General features: G+C 42.8%; 1 protein-coding gene across 3 annotated transcripts in view; it reads right to left on the bottom strand.

Annotated features, from left to right (window-relative positions):
* Positions 1–1,169: 1,169 nt before the first annotated feature.
* srgap2 (SLIT-ROBO Rho GTPase activating protein 2) overlaps positions 1,170–17,010 on the bottom strand; it is a 56,779-nt gene continuing 40,938 nt past the window's right edge. For 2 of the 3 annotated variants that reach the window (XM_085353188.1, XM_085353190.1), the window contains exons 4-23: positions 15,853–15,915; positions 14,516–14,731; positions 14,069–14,197; positions 12,518–12,739; positions 12,327–12,428; positions 12,019–12,213; positions 11,806–11,890; positions 11,194–11,221; positions 10,867–10,897; positions 10,134–10,194; positions 9,846–9,923; positions 9,605–9,739; positions 9,414–9,519; positions 7,039–7,263; positions 6,120–6,199; positions 5,589–5,787; positions 4,730–4,867; positions 4,334–4,550; positions 4,126–4,236; positions 1,170–4,030 (exon numbers count right to left, since the gene is read on the bottom strand). In XM_085353188.1, coding sequence (XP_085209314.1) covers positions 3,500–4,030; positions 4,126–4,236; positions 4,334–4,550; positions 4,730–4,867; positions 5,589–5,787; positions 6,120–6,199; positions 7,039–7,263; positions 9,414–9,519; positions 9,605–9,739; positions 9,846–9,923; positions 10,134–10,194; positions 10,867–10,897; positions 11,194–11,221; positions 11,806–11,890; positions 12,019–12,213; positions 12,327–12,428; positions 12,518–12,739; positions 14,069–14,197; positions 14,516–14,731; positions 15,853–15,915 — 2,952 coding nt within the window. In that variant the 3' untranslated portion in view covers positions 1,170–3,499. The remainder of the gene's footprint in view (positions 4,031–4,125; positions 4,237–4,333; positions 4,551–4,729; positions 4,868–5,588; positions 5,788–6,119; positions 6,200–7,038; positions 7,264–9,413; positions 9,520–9,604; positions 9,740–9,845; positions 9,924–10,133; positions 10,195–10,866; positions 10,898–11,193; positions 11,222–11,805; positions 11,891–12,018; positions 12,214–12,326; positions 12,429–12,517; positions 12,740–14,068; positions 14,198–14,515; positions 14,732–15,852; positions 15,916–17,010) is intronic. The other variant, XM_085353189.1, reaches the window with a different exon arrangement.

Here is a 17,010-nt window from a genome sequence, read left to right as displayed (position 1 = left end):
AGATCAGCTCAGAGAAACTGGGGCTGGAAAACCCAGGAGCCATACTGGGAATATGTTTTTGCTAGAGGGAAGTTGTAGCAAAAAAACAAAAAACACCAACAAAACTTTGCTACTCTCTTACATAACCATACAATAGTTTTAAGTGTACTTGGTAATGAATGCTCTTATTTATCTCTGTGCATTTTGCTCCTTTCACCACTGACTTCCCCAAAGAATTAGATTAAAATGAAAATTGGCCGCTTAATTTTGCTGTTTGTCTGTTTTTAGCGCTTTATTAGCAAGTGTTTCATTACTCCTCCTTAGCATGCCATTTGTGTTATGTTTATCCACCTGTTACTGTTACAGCATGTACAGCTATCACTGCTGTACATGCTGTAACTATGTACAGCTGTCACTCCTACTACATCACTGCCAGCATTAATCATAATCATCATAGTATCAGATCTGTATTTATAAATGGCATACTAAGGAGGAGTAATGAGATATAAATGATGAGTTAAGCATTTGCTAATGGAAAATATGTTGTAATCAACCGGATTTACGGAAGGGTTATATAGAAATTACTTATTTTGCAATCGTCTTTATTACTGTGTTATTGTGACTACACCATAATCCATCCAGTCCTTATCAGACCTTTTTAGACTGATGGCAATATGATATTTTTTAATACTTCAATAAAATATAGATAATTGGTGTCCCTGTATAAACATAATATCACCACACAATGCTACATTGCCCCCATTGTTCATATTTGACCGACTCTTCTCCCGTTTCACAGTCTTTTCTAATGTTGAAGATATATAATATATGCATTCATCCAACTTTCTGTGTGGCACTTTGCAGAGTTCTTTGAGAGTTCTGCACGGCTTAAGGGATTTTCTGACTTTCTTAACATTAAATCGCTTAAACTCCCCTTTGGACAGCTGTATCTTCGTGCCGTGGATATTTGTTTATTACGTCTTACTAATGCACAATAGTAAGACGTAATAAACAAATAACAGTGGACAGACATAAAATTGGAAATAACGTTTTAAAGAACGACTTCCTGGGAGTTTCATGTTGTCAATTTATTGTTACAAACAAATCAAGAATCTTTATAGCAAGCAATGTTTATTAAAAAAAACAAAAGAACAAAAAAGCAGATCTACAACAAGAACTACACGTGGAATATTATATAAGGCCTATTTGATTAAACTACTATTGCTATTACTGTACAATATTGTACCAAAAAAAGAGTGTACCTCTGTAATGTACAACATTGTATTTACAAAGTAAATCTGAACACAGGATTCTCCAGTAATACAGAGACAACTATAAATAGATTTGACATTACAGTCTTTTTTTTGTTTTGTTTTTAAGTTCTGCCATTTTCAAACTGACACAAAAATGCATATGTAACAATATTCAACGCCTACATTATCATCCCCACACAGTTAGTCCACATGCAAGCCAAGTTGTTCAAGTGCACGATGATTGATTTGAGATCAAAAGAGGCTCCCAGTTCCCTTTGGACAGCACAACTGGGACAAAACACACCAACCACCCACATGCATGGTGTGTATGTGCGAGAGTGTTTGTGCCGACAATGTCATTTCATGTTTCTGCACCACAACCACACACACGAACACACATGCACGCGCGCACAATCCCTCCAGTTCTCATGATGAGGTAAGAGCAACACAAATACACAAGGTAACACACAATCAGTATACAGTGATTAAAAATAAACCTTAACACTAACAAATCATTGCCTGGGAGAGAGAGAGCATCCATGAGTGCACTATGTGCTGGGTAATGTGAGTTTAGCATTTGTTCAACACGGTTACAAAAAAAGGCTTTCTTTCTTGGATCTGGGTGAAGACAACTGGCAAACGAAGACATTTTAAGTATCCCTGTACGCTTTTTATCTGGTGACATTTATACAGTGCATATTTGTTCAGCGCTCAGGCGGCCAGCACTCCAAAACACCGGAGAAGTTTCTGTGTGTCTCCAGGCAGTCGCTGTTGGTTGGCATCCATTTTTGCTTAGGCAAGGGCTGGGTGAGGTGCATACATACTCTGCCAATGCGTGCCTGACACAGGAGCACGCATGTGCATTTACCCAGGTGGCTACAAAACTCCACAATTTACAAATTCTGAGCATAAAAAACCCAAAAAAAAAACAAAAAAAAACCCCAAATGAGAATATAAACAAACTTTGCTTAAGAACGTATTCGATGAGGTGGTTGGTTGTGCTTTTATATAAACACACTCAGGAGGAATCTCAGCTCCGTGCTTCCAGTTATCATTGTGATTATTAAATATACATACACACTGTTAGAATAATCAAAACTCCTTTTTTTACAGCTATGTTTGAAGGATGTCGTTAAAAGGAGCAAAATGTAGCTCTGTTTGGAGTTGGACTCGGACAGCTGCTGCTGCTGCAGTGGCTGCTGTCAGCGGCCCCCAACATGCAAGGAAAACCTGAAAGGGGTTTAGCTGCCACAAAACAAAAGCACTGCCACGCACATACGTTTAAAGAAAACGTACGTTTGCATGTACAGTCCAACACTACATAGGAAAATGCTGGGTCTTCAGTGGTCCCCTACACACAAAACCGAGCTGCAGGAGACGAGCAGCACATAATGCCACAAACTACCAGGGTTTAGCATTTGTATTGCTTTACGTAGACTTAAAATTATTGTTGGCCATGTTATTTTATGCTCCTGTTGTGGTGCGAATACAAAAAAAGAAATATTAAAAAATAAGAATATTTCGAAATGATATTGAACACTGAAGGAAAAAGGCAAAGTAAAGCTCTCCATCATATGACTTGCACAGGTATTTGGACCAGTTTTCTTTTCTTTTTGTTATCATCCCAAAAGTCTGCCTTTACCTCCAGCTTTCCACTTCTGAAGCAGCAGGTCAGTGTGTGAGTTAGAGGTTAGCATTTCACAGTCTGTTCTCTGAAATCTGGTCTGCTAGTCACGGGGTCATTAAAAAGATAAAAAACGCTGTCGTATCTACTATACAAAAAACCAAACAAATTAAAAAAACAGTGCTTTTTATTCCTCACATAAATCTGTGTATAAAAGGCAAGTAACACTCTTGCACGCCCACTCAAATGGAATTTCATACAACGCAAACTAGTGTATGCAAGCTCCAGGGCCTGTATGAGTCCACCCTGAGTCCTGCTCCCCTGTACAAGATTTGAAAATCCAGCAAAGTCTGGAATCTCTGTGGTGGCAAGAAGGAAAAAAAGAGAGAAGAAGTGTCTTTTGCTTTATCAGTGATAGTTGAGCTGTAGTAAAGCAGAGCTGGCAGGAGAGGGCAGATTAAAAACTTGACACTAAATTGAACATGGCATCATAAGGAACTCATCTGGTCTCCAAGTAGTGAATGCTACATGTGAGAATTGGGTTACGGGTCCTATGTGTAACAAGCGAAGCGCTTTTGGCACCTGACAGAAGAGCTGCAAGAATCTTAAGAGTTTGCAAGAATCAGGATTTCCATTTTGGGACTTAAGCAGGGCAAGATTTATCATTAGACTGGGATGGAGGGGGAGGGGGAGGCGTGTGGGGGAGAGAGTGTGTGTGGCCTGCAGGTGGAGGAGGAGGCGTAGGGGGAACAGTGGAGGTTGGGGAGCCCATTGCTGGACTGCCGCTACCTCCTCCACCCTTTGGGAACACCACCGGCTTGGGCCTTGTTGCTGGCGGGCGCGACTCTCTGAAGGAAGATAGGGATGAGGAGTGAGAGGTGGACAAAGACGGGGACGTGGCAGAGGGCAGGGGGCTCCGTGGCTGGCTCTTGGCAGGGCGGAAGGAGGAGGGCACGTCGCTAGCTGAGGAGGCGCTGCGCTGGAGTGAATGGGCGTGTGAGCCTCCCTCATTGTCCCGCAACAGACGGGAGTGGAGTGGACTAGAGGGCTCTGAAGCTCCTCCTCCGCTTTTCAGCTGCTCCAGGGTGTCCAGCACCACGTCAGGGGTATGTGTATGTTTCGGGGTGCTCTGTCTTTCCAGCTTACTGAACTCATTTAAGGTTGTTTCAATGTCCTGTAATGAAGGAATCCGACATAAAGTAAACACACACAGACAGAAAGCTGAAATGTTCCAGATGTTTAAACTTGAAGCTGAAATGAAAGCAGTACCTGTGAGAGGGGATCCACCTGGGCTATGACTTCAGGGTCCAGTGGTCTGTGGTTGCTGAAGCTCTTGGAGCGCCCTGCTGTAGTCGTCTTCCGCAACTGTGGACTCTCCACCTAAAAGCAGCACAATGGCCTCAATTAAATGTTTTCCCAGACAGCAATAGTGCAGTCACTCCATGTCTGCATACAAAAGGAGATCCAGTTACAGTACCTTGGTCTTGAGTGAGGAGTGGCGAGTAACTGAGTTGAGGATGCTATGAGCGCTCACGGGTCGCTTGTCCCCGGTTTCTTTTACAAGAGCGCCGCCAACAGGAAGAGAAGCGGTCCTCACTCCTCCTCCCCCGCCTCCGCTGGTTCCTGGACTTGTGCTGTCGCTCTCTGAGCGGAACGTTCTTCTGATGTTCCCGGGCTCCGGCCGTTTCCTCAGCCTGAATAACACAAATGTTTTACTCATTTCTTTTCTATACTATTGTGAATCATTACGAAATGTTCATGGAGCTAATGGAAAAACAATCTGAAAAGAATAAAACCACACATGACTAATGTCACAAACTGTCATCTGACTGAAACGTATATATTTTGAGACGTATCTGCACACGATACACACTTGTTCAGGTTGGCCAGATAGATGTCAGCTACATGAGCTCCTGTAGGAGAGGCAGCACTGACTCGAGTGGGTACTCTATCCTCCAGCAGATCCCTGCTGTCCAAGTCTGGCTTTGGACTTCCTCGCCCCACATCAGACCTGGAGGGAAAAAAGAAACACAGCAAAATCGCGTTACTCCCGCTCTGCCTCTGCCTTGCATCAAACCTACAAAGCAGAGAATATAACGCACACTGACACATCTGCAAGAAAAAGCTTATTTTAAAGCTATATAGCAGCTGCTCTTTACTTCCACGCGAACCACGAGCAGTCAAAAAAAAACAGTCTTAGCTGCATTAAATAAATAATAGAAATCTGCCTTGACCTACTCTTACATTTATACTTGTACAAAAGAAATAAGGTATTTCTCTATATAAATCCCAGATCTCATTGTAGTCATTTGCAATGCAGTTGCAGAACAGTTAGCAACAGCAAAGTGAACATGAGGTTCAGATTTTTGTGCTTGGGTAGCAGGGAGGGAAAATCCTTACACTAACGCAACAAGCCTCTCTGCATGCTTGTTTAAACAAGAGGCTAAGCTGAAGAGGAAATTGATCTGCTATGATATGCAGTCTGTATGACTGCACTTCCTTAGCAACGGGGATTTCCACTGGACTAGTTTCTGTATTTACTCATGGTCAGTGTTTGACATCATTCCAGTTTATGCTTTTGACAGAGGCCTCTTTGTTCTCTGGGTAAAATATTATTATTATAACCAACATTCATATCAGACAAAAATTTTAAAGTAACATCTAATTTAATGAATACAAAAGTCAGCCTCTTAAAATGTATGACGTAGATTAATTACTAGAACAGATCTTACGTGTCTTGGACCACAATATACTGGTGTGGCACCAGTCCATCCACTCCATTGTGTCGTCCCTCCCACCAGTCATCAGAGGCTCGGTGGTACAGAAGCAGAGAGGCACCTTTCTTGAATGACAGCTCCCGACCGGTCCGGCCTGTGTAATCAAACCTAGCGATGGCTTCGATTGGATCAGACTCTGAAACAGCCAAGGAGCCTGAGATTCAGAGAACGGCGGAGAGACAGGGGATGTGGCAGAGGAGCGGAGGAGCAGAGGAGCCGCAAAAATGAGGGAATAGAGAGGTGTAGGAGAGAGGAAGCCTGATTAGCGCATGGCAGGTTAGTGCTGTTTCATTCAGTGACTGCAATCACGTTAAAAATTGCTGCGCAATAACAAAACAGATTAATGGGAGCAAGACGTGAGCTTGCACAAAAAAATTTAAGCCACAGTAAATGGTTAGGAAAGCATGAGATCTCCTAAACTAATGAAAAACAAGCCAGTATATAAAGCACATACAGTGCATGTAGTTAGTTTTGTATGTTACTTACCATCTTCGCTGTTATGGCTGACAGAGACAGTGTCAGGTGCTGGCTCTTCCACAAGAGGGGGCTCACAGTGTTGACTGTCACTACAGTAAATGGAGGGCAGCAGGAGTTAGAGGATGCCATACTTCTCTGATAACTCACAATCTGACCTCAAAATCCTGCACCAAGTTATAACTGCAGACCAAGTTGTGGTCTGCAGTTATATAGAGCCTTTTAAGGTTAGACAGGTTCTACATAGTGCTTAACGTGGTGTTCACCCATTCTGAGCTGCCTGCCATCAAAAACAAATTTGTTTTGGAAGGTTGGTGAATTGAATGTAACAGAAAAACACAGACTGCTGGAATTTCTTTGTCATTTGCAGGGATTGTATAAGATGTTTAAAATATTGAAATGAAACAATCGACTACCCTGTGGATATATTTTCTGTAGCGATGACACAAGCTCACAGAATCATTCTGGTCGATTCAAATAAAGTTAGCATATGCTAGCGTGAATGTAGTCACCATACTTTGTGTGACATACAGTCTGTACAATCGGAATGACTGCCAGCAATCATAATAACTGGTGCCCGGGCTTGTCATTATAGTAAAACTGAAAGTAACCATTGTGTGCGTTGTGGTGTGTGAGTGTGTACACGCTGTGCTCTGTGGTTAGGCGGGGCTTTAATCTTTAGTGTGACAGAGGGTAAGCTGATCCTCGTGGCCCCTTACCCAGAGTAGGGCAGACAAGCTGAGCCTCCATCACTCCCCGGCAGCCTCTAAATCAACCCCCACTCCCCATTTCTGGCCTACTCATCATCTCTAAGTCCCTTCTACAGCAGTTTGAAAAACAATTGGAAGATATATCCAGTTAGCTTCAAGAAGCTTTAGTAATTTAAGTTTCATCCCATTGTGATTTATGGGGTTTCTTCCCCAAGCCTCACCAGAAGTCATCTGCAACTCCAGGAATAGTGTAGATGGGGCCTTGCAGGTCTTGCGGTCCAGGAAAGATGGTGTCATGGTGGATGATGATAGTTTTAATGAGTTCGTTGACATGGGCCTGGCAAGAAACCTGGTCATGACCCTCTGGGACAGACATCAGGGTGGGGCCAAAACAGATTGCCAGGTTGTAGGGGTCCATCATGTTTTCCTCGCTGTACTGAGACAGGCTGGGCAGAAGAGAAAGCAGAGTCTCAACATATAAACCCAAACAACCATGACAAGTCATTTATAACCTGGTGATGGAGAGACTCCGACGATGTGTGTGCGCGTTTCAGTGAGTGAGAAGAAGCAGGAGTTTAGGGGTTGACTGTAAATCACTCACGTAAAAGAAACTCCCCTTCTCCACATGAGCTGTCTGGGACCACTTGGTTTACCCATGAGTCTCAAATGTCACGTCTCCCACACCATATTGCTTTTTACCCTTTCTCCCTTTAACTGAAGGGTTTAGTCACGGCTTTTAAGGACGGACTGGACAGAATGGATTGCGTCTCTGCGTGCCGTACATGCACTCAGACAGTTTTTTTGTGGTCTTGCTCTTAGTTTAATATTTCTTTGAACTGATACAAGATTAGTACCTTTGTTAAAAAAGCTTTTTTGTTTGCCCTTCACTTTTTTTTTAAAAGAGATTGGATTTTTGGCTAGTGTGATGAAACTGAGTCCATTTCAGAATATTGAACTACTAAAATAAACTCAATGGAGGAAATTTATTAATTTCACAGAGAGGAAGGCTTACAGTTTCTTGAGTAATAAAGGGCTTGTTATAGTTTCTTTTGTGGACTTTTATGACCCCGAACTTGACTTTCCATGAAAGTTGAAGGATGTTTTGATTCTGTGTGAGATGGCCATATAAAATCGGATGTTTACCAAATAATCAAGTGACTATAGGTCAGAGATTCCCAAAATGTGGGGCCCGCAAAAAACAAAAAACAAAAAAAGAACCCTTGGACATCATTGACTGGTTTTGTGACGGGGCTCCCACACAAACGCAAAGCTGGAGATGAAGCATCGCCAAATATGTTTCCAAACCAACTTCATTCCAAGCCAAAGACTAGAAAATATGGTGAAGCATATCTTTCCTTTGCCGAGGTAGGTCTCTGCGACAGAATTAGTTTCCCTTGCATCGGGAGCAGCGCTGGGCTCTCCAAATCACGGACAAACAGTCCGTGATTTGTAATTATAAACTATTACAAGAAGTGATTTATTACACTTCTTGTAATAAATAACTACTCCTGACATTTTGGAGATATTAGCTCTTTATACAGTAAAGTTACAGCAGGATACAAATAATATCAGGCTGATCCTGCCACGATTTGTCCCCCGGTTCAAATCACGGACAAACAGTATCCCACAGCTGCTTATGTTTTTAAACCCATTTTGCACAGAGAGGCATTTTTTGAGAAATGTATTGATAGCAATGTTGAATATTATTACACAGGAAAAAAAACAACTACACGTAAAATAATCACACCGTGACGCCTCTGCCTTTCTAAATTGAGGGACAGTAACTGCGCGTGTGTATGTAAGCGTGTAAAACCTGAAGATAGTCAGATTAACAGTATTTTGTCTCTATCATTCTGCAATTCATCTCATGTAAACAATAACGTGCGCACAGCGTGACATGATCAAAGGCACATACCTTTAACGTTGCGTGACGAACTCTGTGTGGTTGGAGGATGTGTTTGTGCGTGTGGGGGGGGGGGGGGGGGGGGGAGCAAACACTTTTCTTGTAAAACAAAAGGGGGCCCAGCAAAAAAGTTTGGGAACCACTGCTATAGGTCAAGTGGATCAGAATAGGGCTGCTTATAGTGACCTTTACACGTGGTTAAGCAAGTTTTAGATTTTATGTAGTAGATATTGTTTTTAACCATACTTCCTTTAGACTTCTGCTCTGTGGACTCTTTCTACATTGATTGATACTGAAAGTATATTTCTTCATGAATGAAGATTCAGTGAATTACTTACATTTTTATACATACATTTTGAACTCTGTTGTCCAAATCAACAGTTTGATGACATTTAATTATTAGCAGTAGCTCTGTGATAGGTTTGCATGCCTACTTTTGTGCTGTTTGTTTTAAGATTAGTGAATCCACTGTTCCTACTGTGTCAAAGAGCAGGAGCAGGTTATGTGCGACACAGGAAGTGAAAACACCTGAATTCAAAGATTAAAAGGTGTGGCCCAGTAGGTTTCCCAACAAAGCGTTACACTAGACTGTGCTACCACATTAATACACACCATCTATGTTCAAAATTGTAGTTAGTGATACATCTATAGCTTAATCCCAAACATCTGGCCTCTGAGCGCTCTGGTACTCACTGGTTGAGGAAGGCAAAAAGGTATCTCATGATGATGAGGGTTTTACTTGGTAGGGACTGCAGAACCTTCTTAATATGAACTGCCCGCTCTGTGAGGCTCTCCATTGCTGAAAATGAAAATGAACCCCCATGAGATTACTCACACTCTCAAATTCATAAACACACAAACAGCCAAAAGGAAGTAACACTTACAGACACAGGATATCAGGTCATGGAAGACTTCTTTAGGGAAGAGGGCGTGATCCAGGCCTCTAAAGTAAAGCTTGAGCACACCAGCAATTGAGTCCATGTCATGGTCATTTTGGTCCCCTGCGAGCGGGTCCTCACCTACACCGGATGAGAAGAGGAGGGACCGTGGGACACAACGGATAATAACGCGCTAGATAAACACAACAGAGGGGAAATGCTTGTTTTTCCTGCAGGACAGTGTTACCTCTCTCAAAAGCATTCTTGATGTCATTGACTTCCACTTGTGAGCCTGACACTCTGAAGATTCCCTCATGCTGCAGACCTACACACATACACAACCGCACACAAGTCAATATCAATTCCCTTGTTCAATTTCAGAGATTCACAAATCTGAAATTAGAGGGAAGAATTCTGATACATTTTTTCCAGTTCAAAGAGATCCAGAACCAATCGCATTTGTAGTAGTTTAACCAATCAGCAGAGAGAAAAAAGCTGATCCTAAACCTATCACTTCACCGCAGAATTTCCTCACCATGGCGACTGATGAAGCGGATGCAGCTCTCAACCATCAGGGGAATGGTTTCGCCCGACTCCTGCAATAAGAGGGAAAAGAGTTACTCCTGTCAGAGGAAGAAAACGGCACATTTCTTTCTTCTGACATGTCTGCAAATGCACATGCATGGGTGCACACATTTAGAAGGAACGGGTATCAGACATGGGGGAAGGACAGTGGGCACTGGGTTCCCAGCTGTTGCTAGGAGACAGCACCTTTTCCTTTTCCCTTTGTTTGTTTGGGGATTCCAAAAAAATCTCTGGCAGTGAGTCCAAGGAATCCATATTAGACAGTACATGCTCAGAATATAAAGATATTTCATCACAGTTATGTCTTGTTTTTTTTTTAGATATAATTTAAAATTAACAATTACTGGGATTACATTTTAAGCCAGCGCTTAAAACAAACACAACCACAAGGGGGAGCTACAAACACCAGATTCTCTCATGAAAAGGTTGCCTGCTGATCAGCTACTACAGATGCAACTGTAGAAGCAGACATGTACGTTTGTGCATTGCTATATCGGGTTACATTAAAATGAGTAATACGATACAAATAATAGGTACAAATTCACCCTATGGGAGGAGGATGTTGTGAGAAATCACGTGGCCTGAGTTAAAAACAAAGCGCACACACACACACACACACACACACACACACACACACACACACACACACACACACACACACAAAATGCTCAAAAAATAATTACCTGCTTCCGTACTGTTGAGTTTCTCCGTCCGCTACGCAGCAGAGAGGGAAAAGGGAAAAAGAGAACGGCACTCTGTCATTATGTCTCCAGAGAAAGTCTATTTATACTCCCAACTCTGGTAATACTCTATTTGTATACACAGACACACATGGACATGTGTTGAGGATATCTATAAACACTGACAAGGAAAATAATAACCCTGCCTGCCAAGAAATCAGGCTTTAACACTGCTTTGGTAAATATGTGTGTGAATATATGTGTGTGTGCGCGCATGTGTGGGTCCCTATATGTGTATATTAGCATATTTCCTTCCTACGCCACACCTACCTGGCAAGGCAACAGTCAGTCTTCTGACCTAAAATAGGGAGAAGCAGGAAGGAAAAGGGGATGGGGGTGGAGTGGGGTAAAGGGAGTTATGACAGAGAAGAGAGAGATAGGCAGTTATAGCAGAAACAGGACGCATGAGGAAATTTGTCTGATGGAACAGAAAAAAAAAAGAGAAACACACTTCCCACTTTTAGCTTTACACACACACACAACTCAGGAGGGGTTCTCCCACAACGCTGTGAACTGGATGGCACTTTCAGCCCACTGCTACACCTTCCCCACACACAAACTAAGTTAAGCAAACAGCTGCATCCACATATGGTCACTGTCACTTTGACCTACCCTTGCCCTCTGTCACACACACTGAACGTGTGGATATTAGATATATTAAAGTGATTCTGCTTCCCTGCGTTGCTCACTGATGCGCCCCACTGCACCACTCATCTCTCAGATTTGTTCCCTGTTTAGCCTCTGGGCACCAGACTGTTCATGAATCCTGAATCCTCCTCAGTCCCACTGGAGGACTCCCAGCACGTAAACACTCACCCAGATGGGAAGGAAAAAAGATCAACTTCTAAAAGATATGAAGGACATTTTGGCAGTCATACTCACCCTCTCCTAGGGTCTTCTTGATGAGGTCATGCTTGGCCTCCAGCTTGGTGATCAGGTTCCTGCCTTCCAGAAACTCCTTCAGCTTCTACAACACATACAAAGACACACATGATGAAGTTACAGTTTGTGCAGATTATCCTTTCCAGCCAACACAAATGAACATTAATGACCAGAGTCATTGCTAGATAAATGATAGCATTAATTGGAACTGACTGTGAAGTAAAACTGCTCCGTCTCCTGCTGATTGGCCCGTCGCTTGGCCAGGCTGGGTTTGCTGAGATAGGATTCACAAGTGGATTTGACTGACTCCATGCTGTTGCTGTGCTGGAAGCACTCGGAGACATCATAGTCCTCCACAGTCACCATGTCTTGAATGGTGGACAGAGTAGCCTCCATGGTTTTCTTCACCTGAATGGCAGCAATGATATAAAACAGGCTGGGATTAACACGCAGCGCAGGTGGAAAGTGTGGGAGGCTAAATGTATAAATAAAACGAGAAGAAGAAAAGAAACATGCCGGACCTCATCATTCTCAATCTTAAGCGTGGAGAGGCGGGATTGCAGCTGCTGACACCTCTGGATCAGGTCGCTTTCAAGTGGCGACTGTGCACACATCACTCCCATCTATAAATGAAAAAAATAAAAACTACACATATTAGAACAATCACATTTATACACTTACTCTAACGCACAAACGAGCAACGCGACTCTACCGTGTCTCCCATGTGGGACTGAAAGTCAAAGCGAGCTGGTGGGCAGAAGACATTGTTGTAGGTCTCCATCACTTTCTGTTTGTCCCCGTTGGCTTCAAGACTCTCTGTGGCTCCCTCTAGAGCACCAAGCCCTGTTTGTTTGGATGTTTCCACATTCTGTTCAGCAGACAAGTAGGTCCTCAGCGCTCGGTGGAGGCTGGCATGGTAGCCCAGGTCACAGCACTATCACACATGCAGACATATGGTATGAATAAACATTATTGGTTAAAAAAAAACAACCCCACTCTCTTTAACTTTGTAATTTTTATAGTTTTGCCCCTTTGTTCTGCAATTCATTCATTTATTCAGTGGCACATGGGAAATGTTTAGAGAGAAAGCCAGAAACAGACCAGAAACACTGAATTAACATGGTATATGACAGTGTCACTAGACTTCTCCCACACATTGCTGACCTGTATTTTTATGTCAGCATCATTTATCAAATACAAGTGGAAAGTGCTGTACGATCAATATCGTCTTACTACAATAACCGTAGTCTACCCTAACTTCTCCTTAATGGTATTCATTCAAAATATATTTTAAAAAAGCTGTTACAAAGAACTTTTTTAAACCTGACCCTCGAAGTCTGATGAATGAATGAACATTGTGATATTGGAGAGGAGGAATATCTTGCTAAAAGAAAAAAGAAGTGCTGATAATAATATTGGTTCTGCTGTTTTACGATAGCATATGTCCCTCTCTCTGTACCTGCTACTATTAAGTGATTTCATGGTTATTTATCATGAAGTACCATAAAGATGTGTCATTTTTAAAACATAAAACTGGATATAATCTAATACCTAAAGGTGTAGCAGTTTACTTACAGGATGAATAAATACAGAAAAAAGGCTGAATACATGCTGAGATAAGTATCCTCTTTTCCAGCAACAGGAAGCTGTCCAGTGCCATTGGGGCCGCTGGAGCTTTCTGTGACACTCAGGTCATGAGCCTGTTTCGCTGCCCTTTCAGGTCACCCTTGCAGAAACTGTTTATGCATACACATGAATAATTGCATGATTACTGCTTCCTTAATTTGCTTCACAGGCATGATAGGAACACTGTCTCCAGCTGGTACCTGCTTGCTGGTTCCAAGCAAAATTATACACAATTTTTAAACTAAAACGAAACAAAAAAACCTGTAAAAAAACAAACAAACAAATAAATAGAACTGATGTATTGCTACATGCCACCTCCTACCTAGTTAAATGTTGCTTGTCCAGACACGTGTCAGTTTCTTCAGAAATGAAACGTGCTGATGACTGCTTCGTTATTTCAACAGGCCGTGATGCGTTATAATCAAGCAGAGAATTAACAGCTTCCGTGCAATCTAGATTTTTTTCTTTTTGCCTCTGGCTGTCAATGGAGAGGCACAATAAACCCTGTGTTATGCACTTGGGAAGCATAAGGACTTAAGAAGAGAGACAGTACTGAGGCTAATGTGAAGAGACTGACCGAGGAGCCACCGCTGGCTCAAACGCAGACACAACAACAACGCGGTGCGCTTATACTCACATCAATGATGTCAGAGAGGTCATGGATGTAATATTTGAAGACGCAGCTGTTGGTGGCCTCGAGGGCGAGCAGGTACTCATTTCTGGCTTTGATGGCCTTCAGTCTGTTCTCTGTGTACTTAGCTTGCCTCTGATAAGAGAGGAAAGAAGAATAGGGACAGAATGAGAGAAGGAAGAGAGAGGGTTAATATGTGTTTCAGTGTAACGTCTCAGTATTGATTGCCGGTAATAAGAAGAGAGGAACCGTGCTGGTGTGACAGGCTCCAGTAATAATAAACAGGGTTAGCAATAAGCCAAGCGCACACTTATAAATCATTCATGAGACACAAACATAGATCTGTCTGACAACAGGTGGGGAGCCCAGAAACAGCCGTCATCTATCTGCTCATCTATCTGCTCGCTCCCCTCGATTTGCCCTCCCCCCTTAATCCCACGCAGGCTTGCTCACCTTCTCCTTCATCTTCTCGATTTTTTTGACGCTGGAACGCCGGACGGGTTTCTCGTCCATCTTTATGCTGGCCAGGGTGTCTGGGGAACGCGGCGTTTGGCGGTCATCCTGTCGACCAGAGCGCCCCATCTGCTTCTCCTCCTGCTTCTCTGCCTCCTTGAGCTTGGACTCAGCATTGATGCTGTCAGTGTTGTACATGTGGTATGTCTTCATCACCTGGAAACAAGGGTCGAGATTTGTAGACAAACACAAATGTGTGTCTCTTCGCTCACTTCTGGCTCCGTATCAAAAGCGGGCCTTTTGCCAGTGAGCAAGCGAAGCACCAAAGCTCAGTGCACACACAGCTCAAAACACCAATTGGCTCTCTTTTCTGGATAAACCTCGAGCAATGGCTGGCTTCAAAATATTGAAGAGAAGGCGTCACAGCACCGTGCTGGACGGCAGAGGGGTGTGGTTTGAGTTTACCGTGAAGAGTTAAACACGTGAAACGAGAGCGTGTGCAGCGTCAGCCTTATTCAAGCGACCACCACTAGAGCCATCATTATGCTGTTCTGCTCAAACCCTCCAGCAACACTGCAGACAGACACACTGGTTTGTCTATGAGCAAGCATGTGAGCGTCACTCAAACCAGATCTATTCCTATCTCTTACTATAGACTATAATTACAGTGCAAAAGTTGCTTTTATGGGCCTGGCTGAGCCTTAGCTGAAGCTTTAAGCTGTAGTAGAAAACCCACACACGCAGACAGTGAAACACACTCAGACTGCTTTAGTGCTTTTGGCAGTAGCATGAAAATGTGGAGCCAGACTCTTAGATGCCCGTGATGGTGGAAGAAGACAGTGAGGTTTGGCATGTTTAACACGATCACCATTTAGCTTTGGCACATCCGCTAATCAGCTTTAAAAACAGGGTACAGTTGAATTTGATGTCATTAGTTTTGCAGGCATTTTGGTGGTGAACCAAAGGAGTAGATCGAGCAAAATATTAAATATGAATGTGACGATACTGCTAACTAAAAACTTTAGGGGCCCTGAAGGCACCATAAAGCTGATGACGGCAAGAAATGCTGCTCAAATTCACACCTGGTGGTCGTACTCCACAGAACGTAAGGAAATGACTGAGGTAACTGTAGTTAAACTGTTTACTTTCTTATGAGCTCATATTTGTCTAAATACACTGTGAAAAAAGGTAAAAGAAAGCAGTTTTAGTGTCTGCTAACACCTACCCATAGCACAACAAGGGCAGGGCTCTTTCTCATTGTTCTGTATGAAATGCAGGCGATCGTGAGACAAAATTATAATCTTGCTTGTGACTGTAATAAAAAGGGTTTTCCTTACCGAGTAAAGCTCATTAAGAACTTTCAACAGGTCTTCTTGCAGCTGTAAGCCAACCTCTTTGCTCTGATGAGACAGAGAGAGAGACAAACAGAGAGCACATGTGGTGAAACAGTCCCAACCATTGACACAGTGTTATAACTTGCAGCTTCTAAGGGCTGTCCACTGATGGGGTCCCACTATACCCACTCAGCCATGTGGTCGATCAATAAATCAAGAGTAGATTATCTGGCCAAACAGCAGTGGACAAGTGTCTAATCCAGACAAATGAGTGAGGCGGTAATGGTCCCGATGGATGTGGAGCTACAGATACTGATCTCTACATGATGGCCGAGATGGCGAGAGGACAAAAGAGCTAAGGACAGGGTGGGATGACGAAGTGGCAAAAGACAGAAAAAGAAACAAGAGAGGGAGGACAGGGAGTCATACAGGCGCTACCATTCTCCAGACATAACTGCCAGGAGCCACTACTGACTGATGACTTCACAGCAGCCCACAGATGAGTAGACTCCACACACATTAGTGCACACACATGAATAAACACACACATCCATTCAGAGCCCTTCTCAACATTTCTATGTTAGGACTTTGCTAATCTGCTAAAAGGGCACCAGGGTCCAGACTTGGGTTTAATATTATCACAAACCGAAACATAAAATTTTAAAATCACTCAGTATCACAGATTTGCCTCAGGACAGTGCCTGTCCCAAAAAACAGGAAGAGTAACAGACAAAGGATACCTCTGTCTGACCGGCAACGCATGCTTTGTGTGTTCAGAATGGATCCATATGGAAAATGTACAGTGTGAACATACAAGGTAGGAAGATACCAAAATGATAACTGGTGACAGGTAAAAGAAGAGCAACCGATTGAACAATAAAGAGAAAATATTATTATCAGGTTTAGATCAGGGGTGCCAAACATAGGGCCCGCGGGCCAAAATCAGCCCGACAAAGACTACAATCCAGGCCACTGGAAGGCTGGAAAAAGAGGGCATGCATTTTGGGGTTTTTAACTGTATTTCCTATTGAGAAAGACCTTCCCAAAGGCCATTCAGAGAATTAAATGATAGAAATGTTCCTGTTTGTCATCACATTTTTCTTTATCAAATTTTGATTTTAAAAAAAGAAGAACATTTCCAGTGTGAATTAACAAAAACTC

This window comes from Diplotaxodon limnothrissa, linkage group LG5, assembly GCF_057381915.1.
Source record: "Diplotaxodon limnothrissa isolate DT_005_m linkage group LG5, D_limnothrissa_male_GT1.1, whole genome shotgun sequence".
NCBI lineage: Eukaryota > Metazoa > Chordata > Actinopteri > Cichliformes > Cichlidae > Diplotaxodon > Diplotaxodon limnothrissa.
The sequence above is the reverse complement of the archived record's forward strand: the minus strand, read 5'-3'. Positions and strand labels throughout refer to the sequence as shown.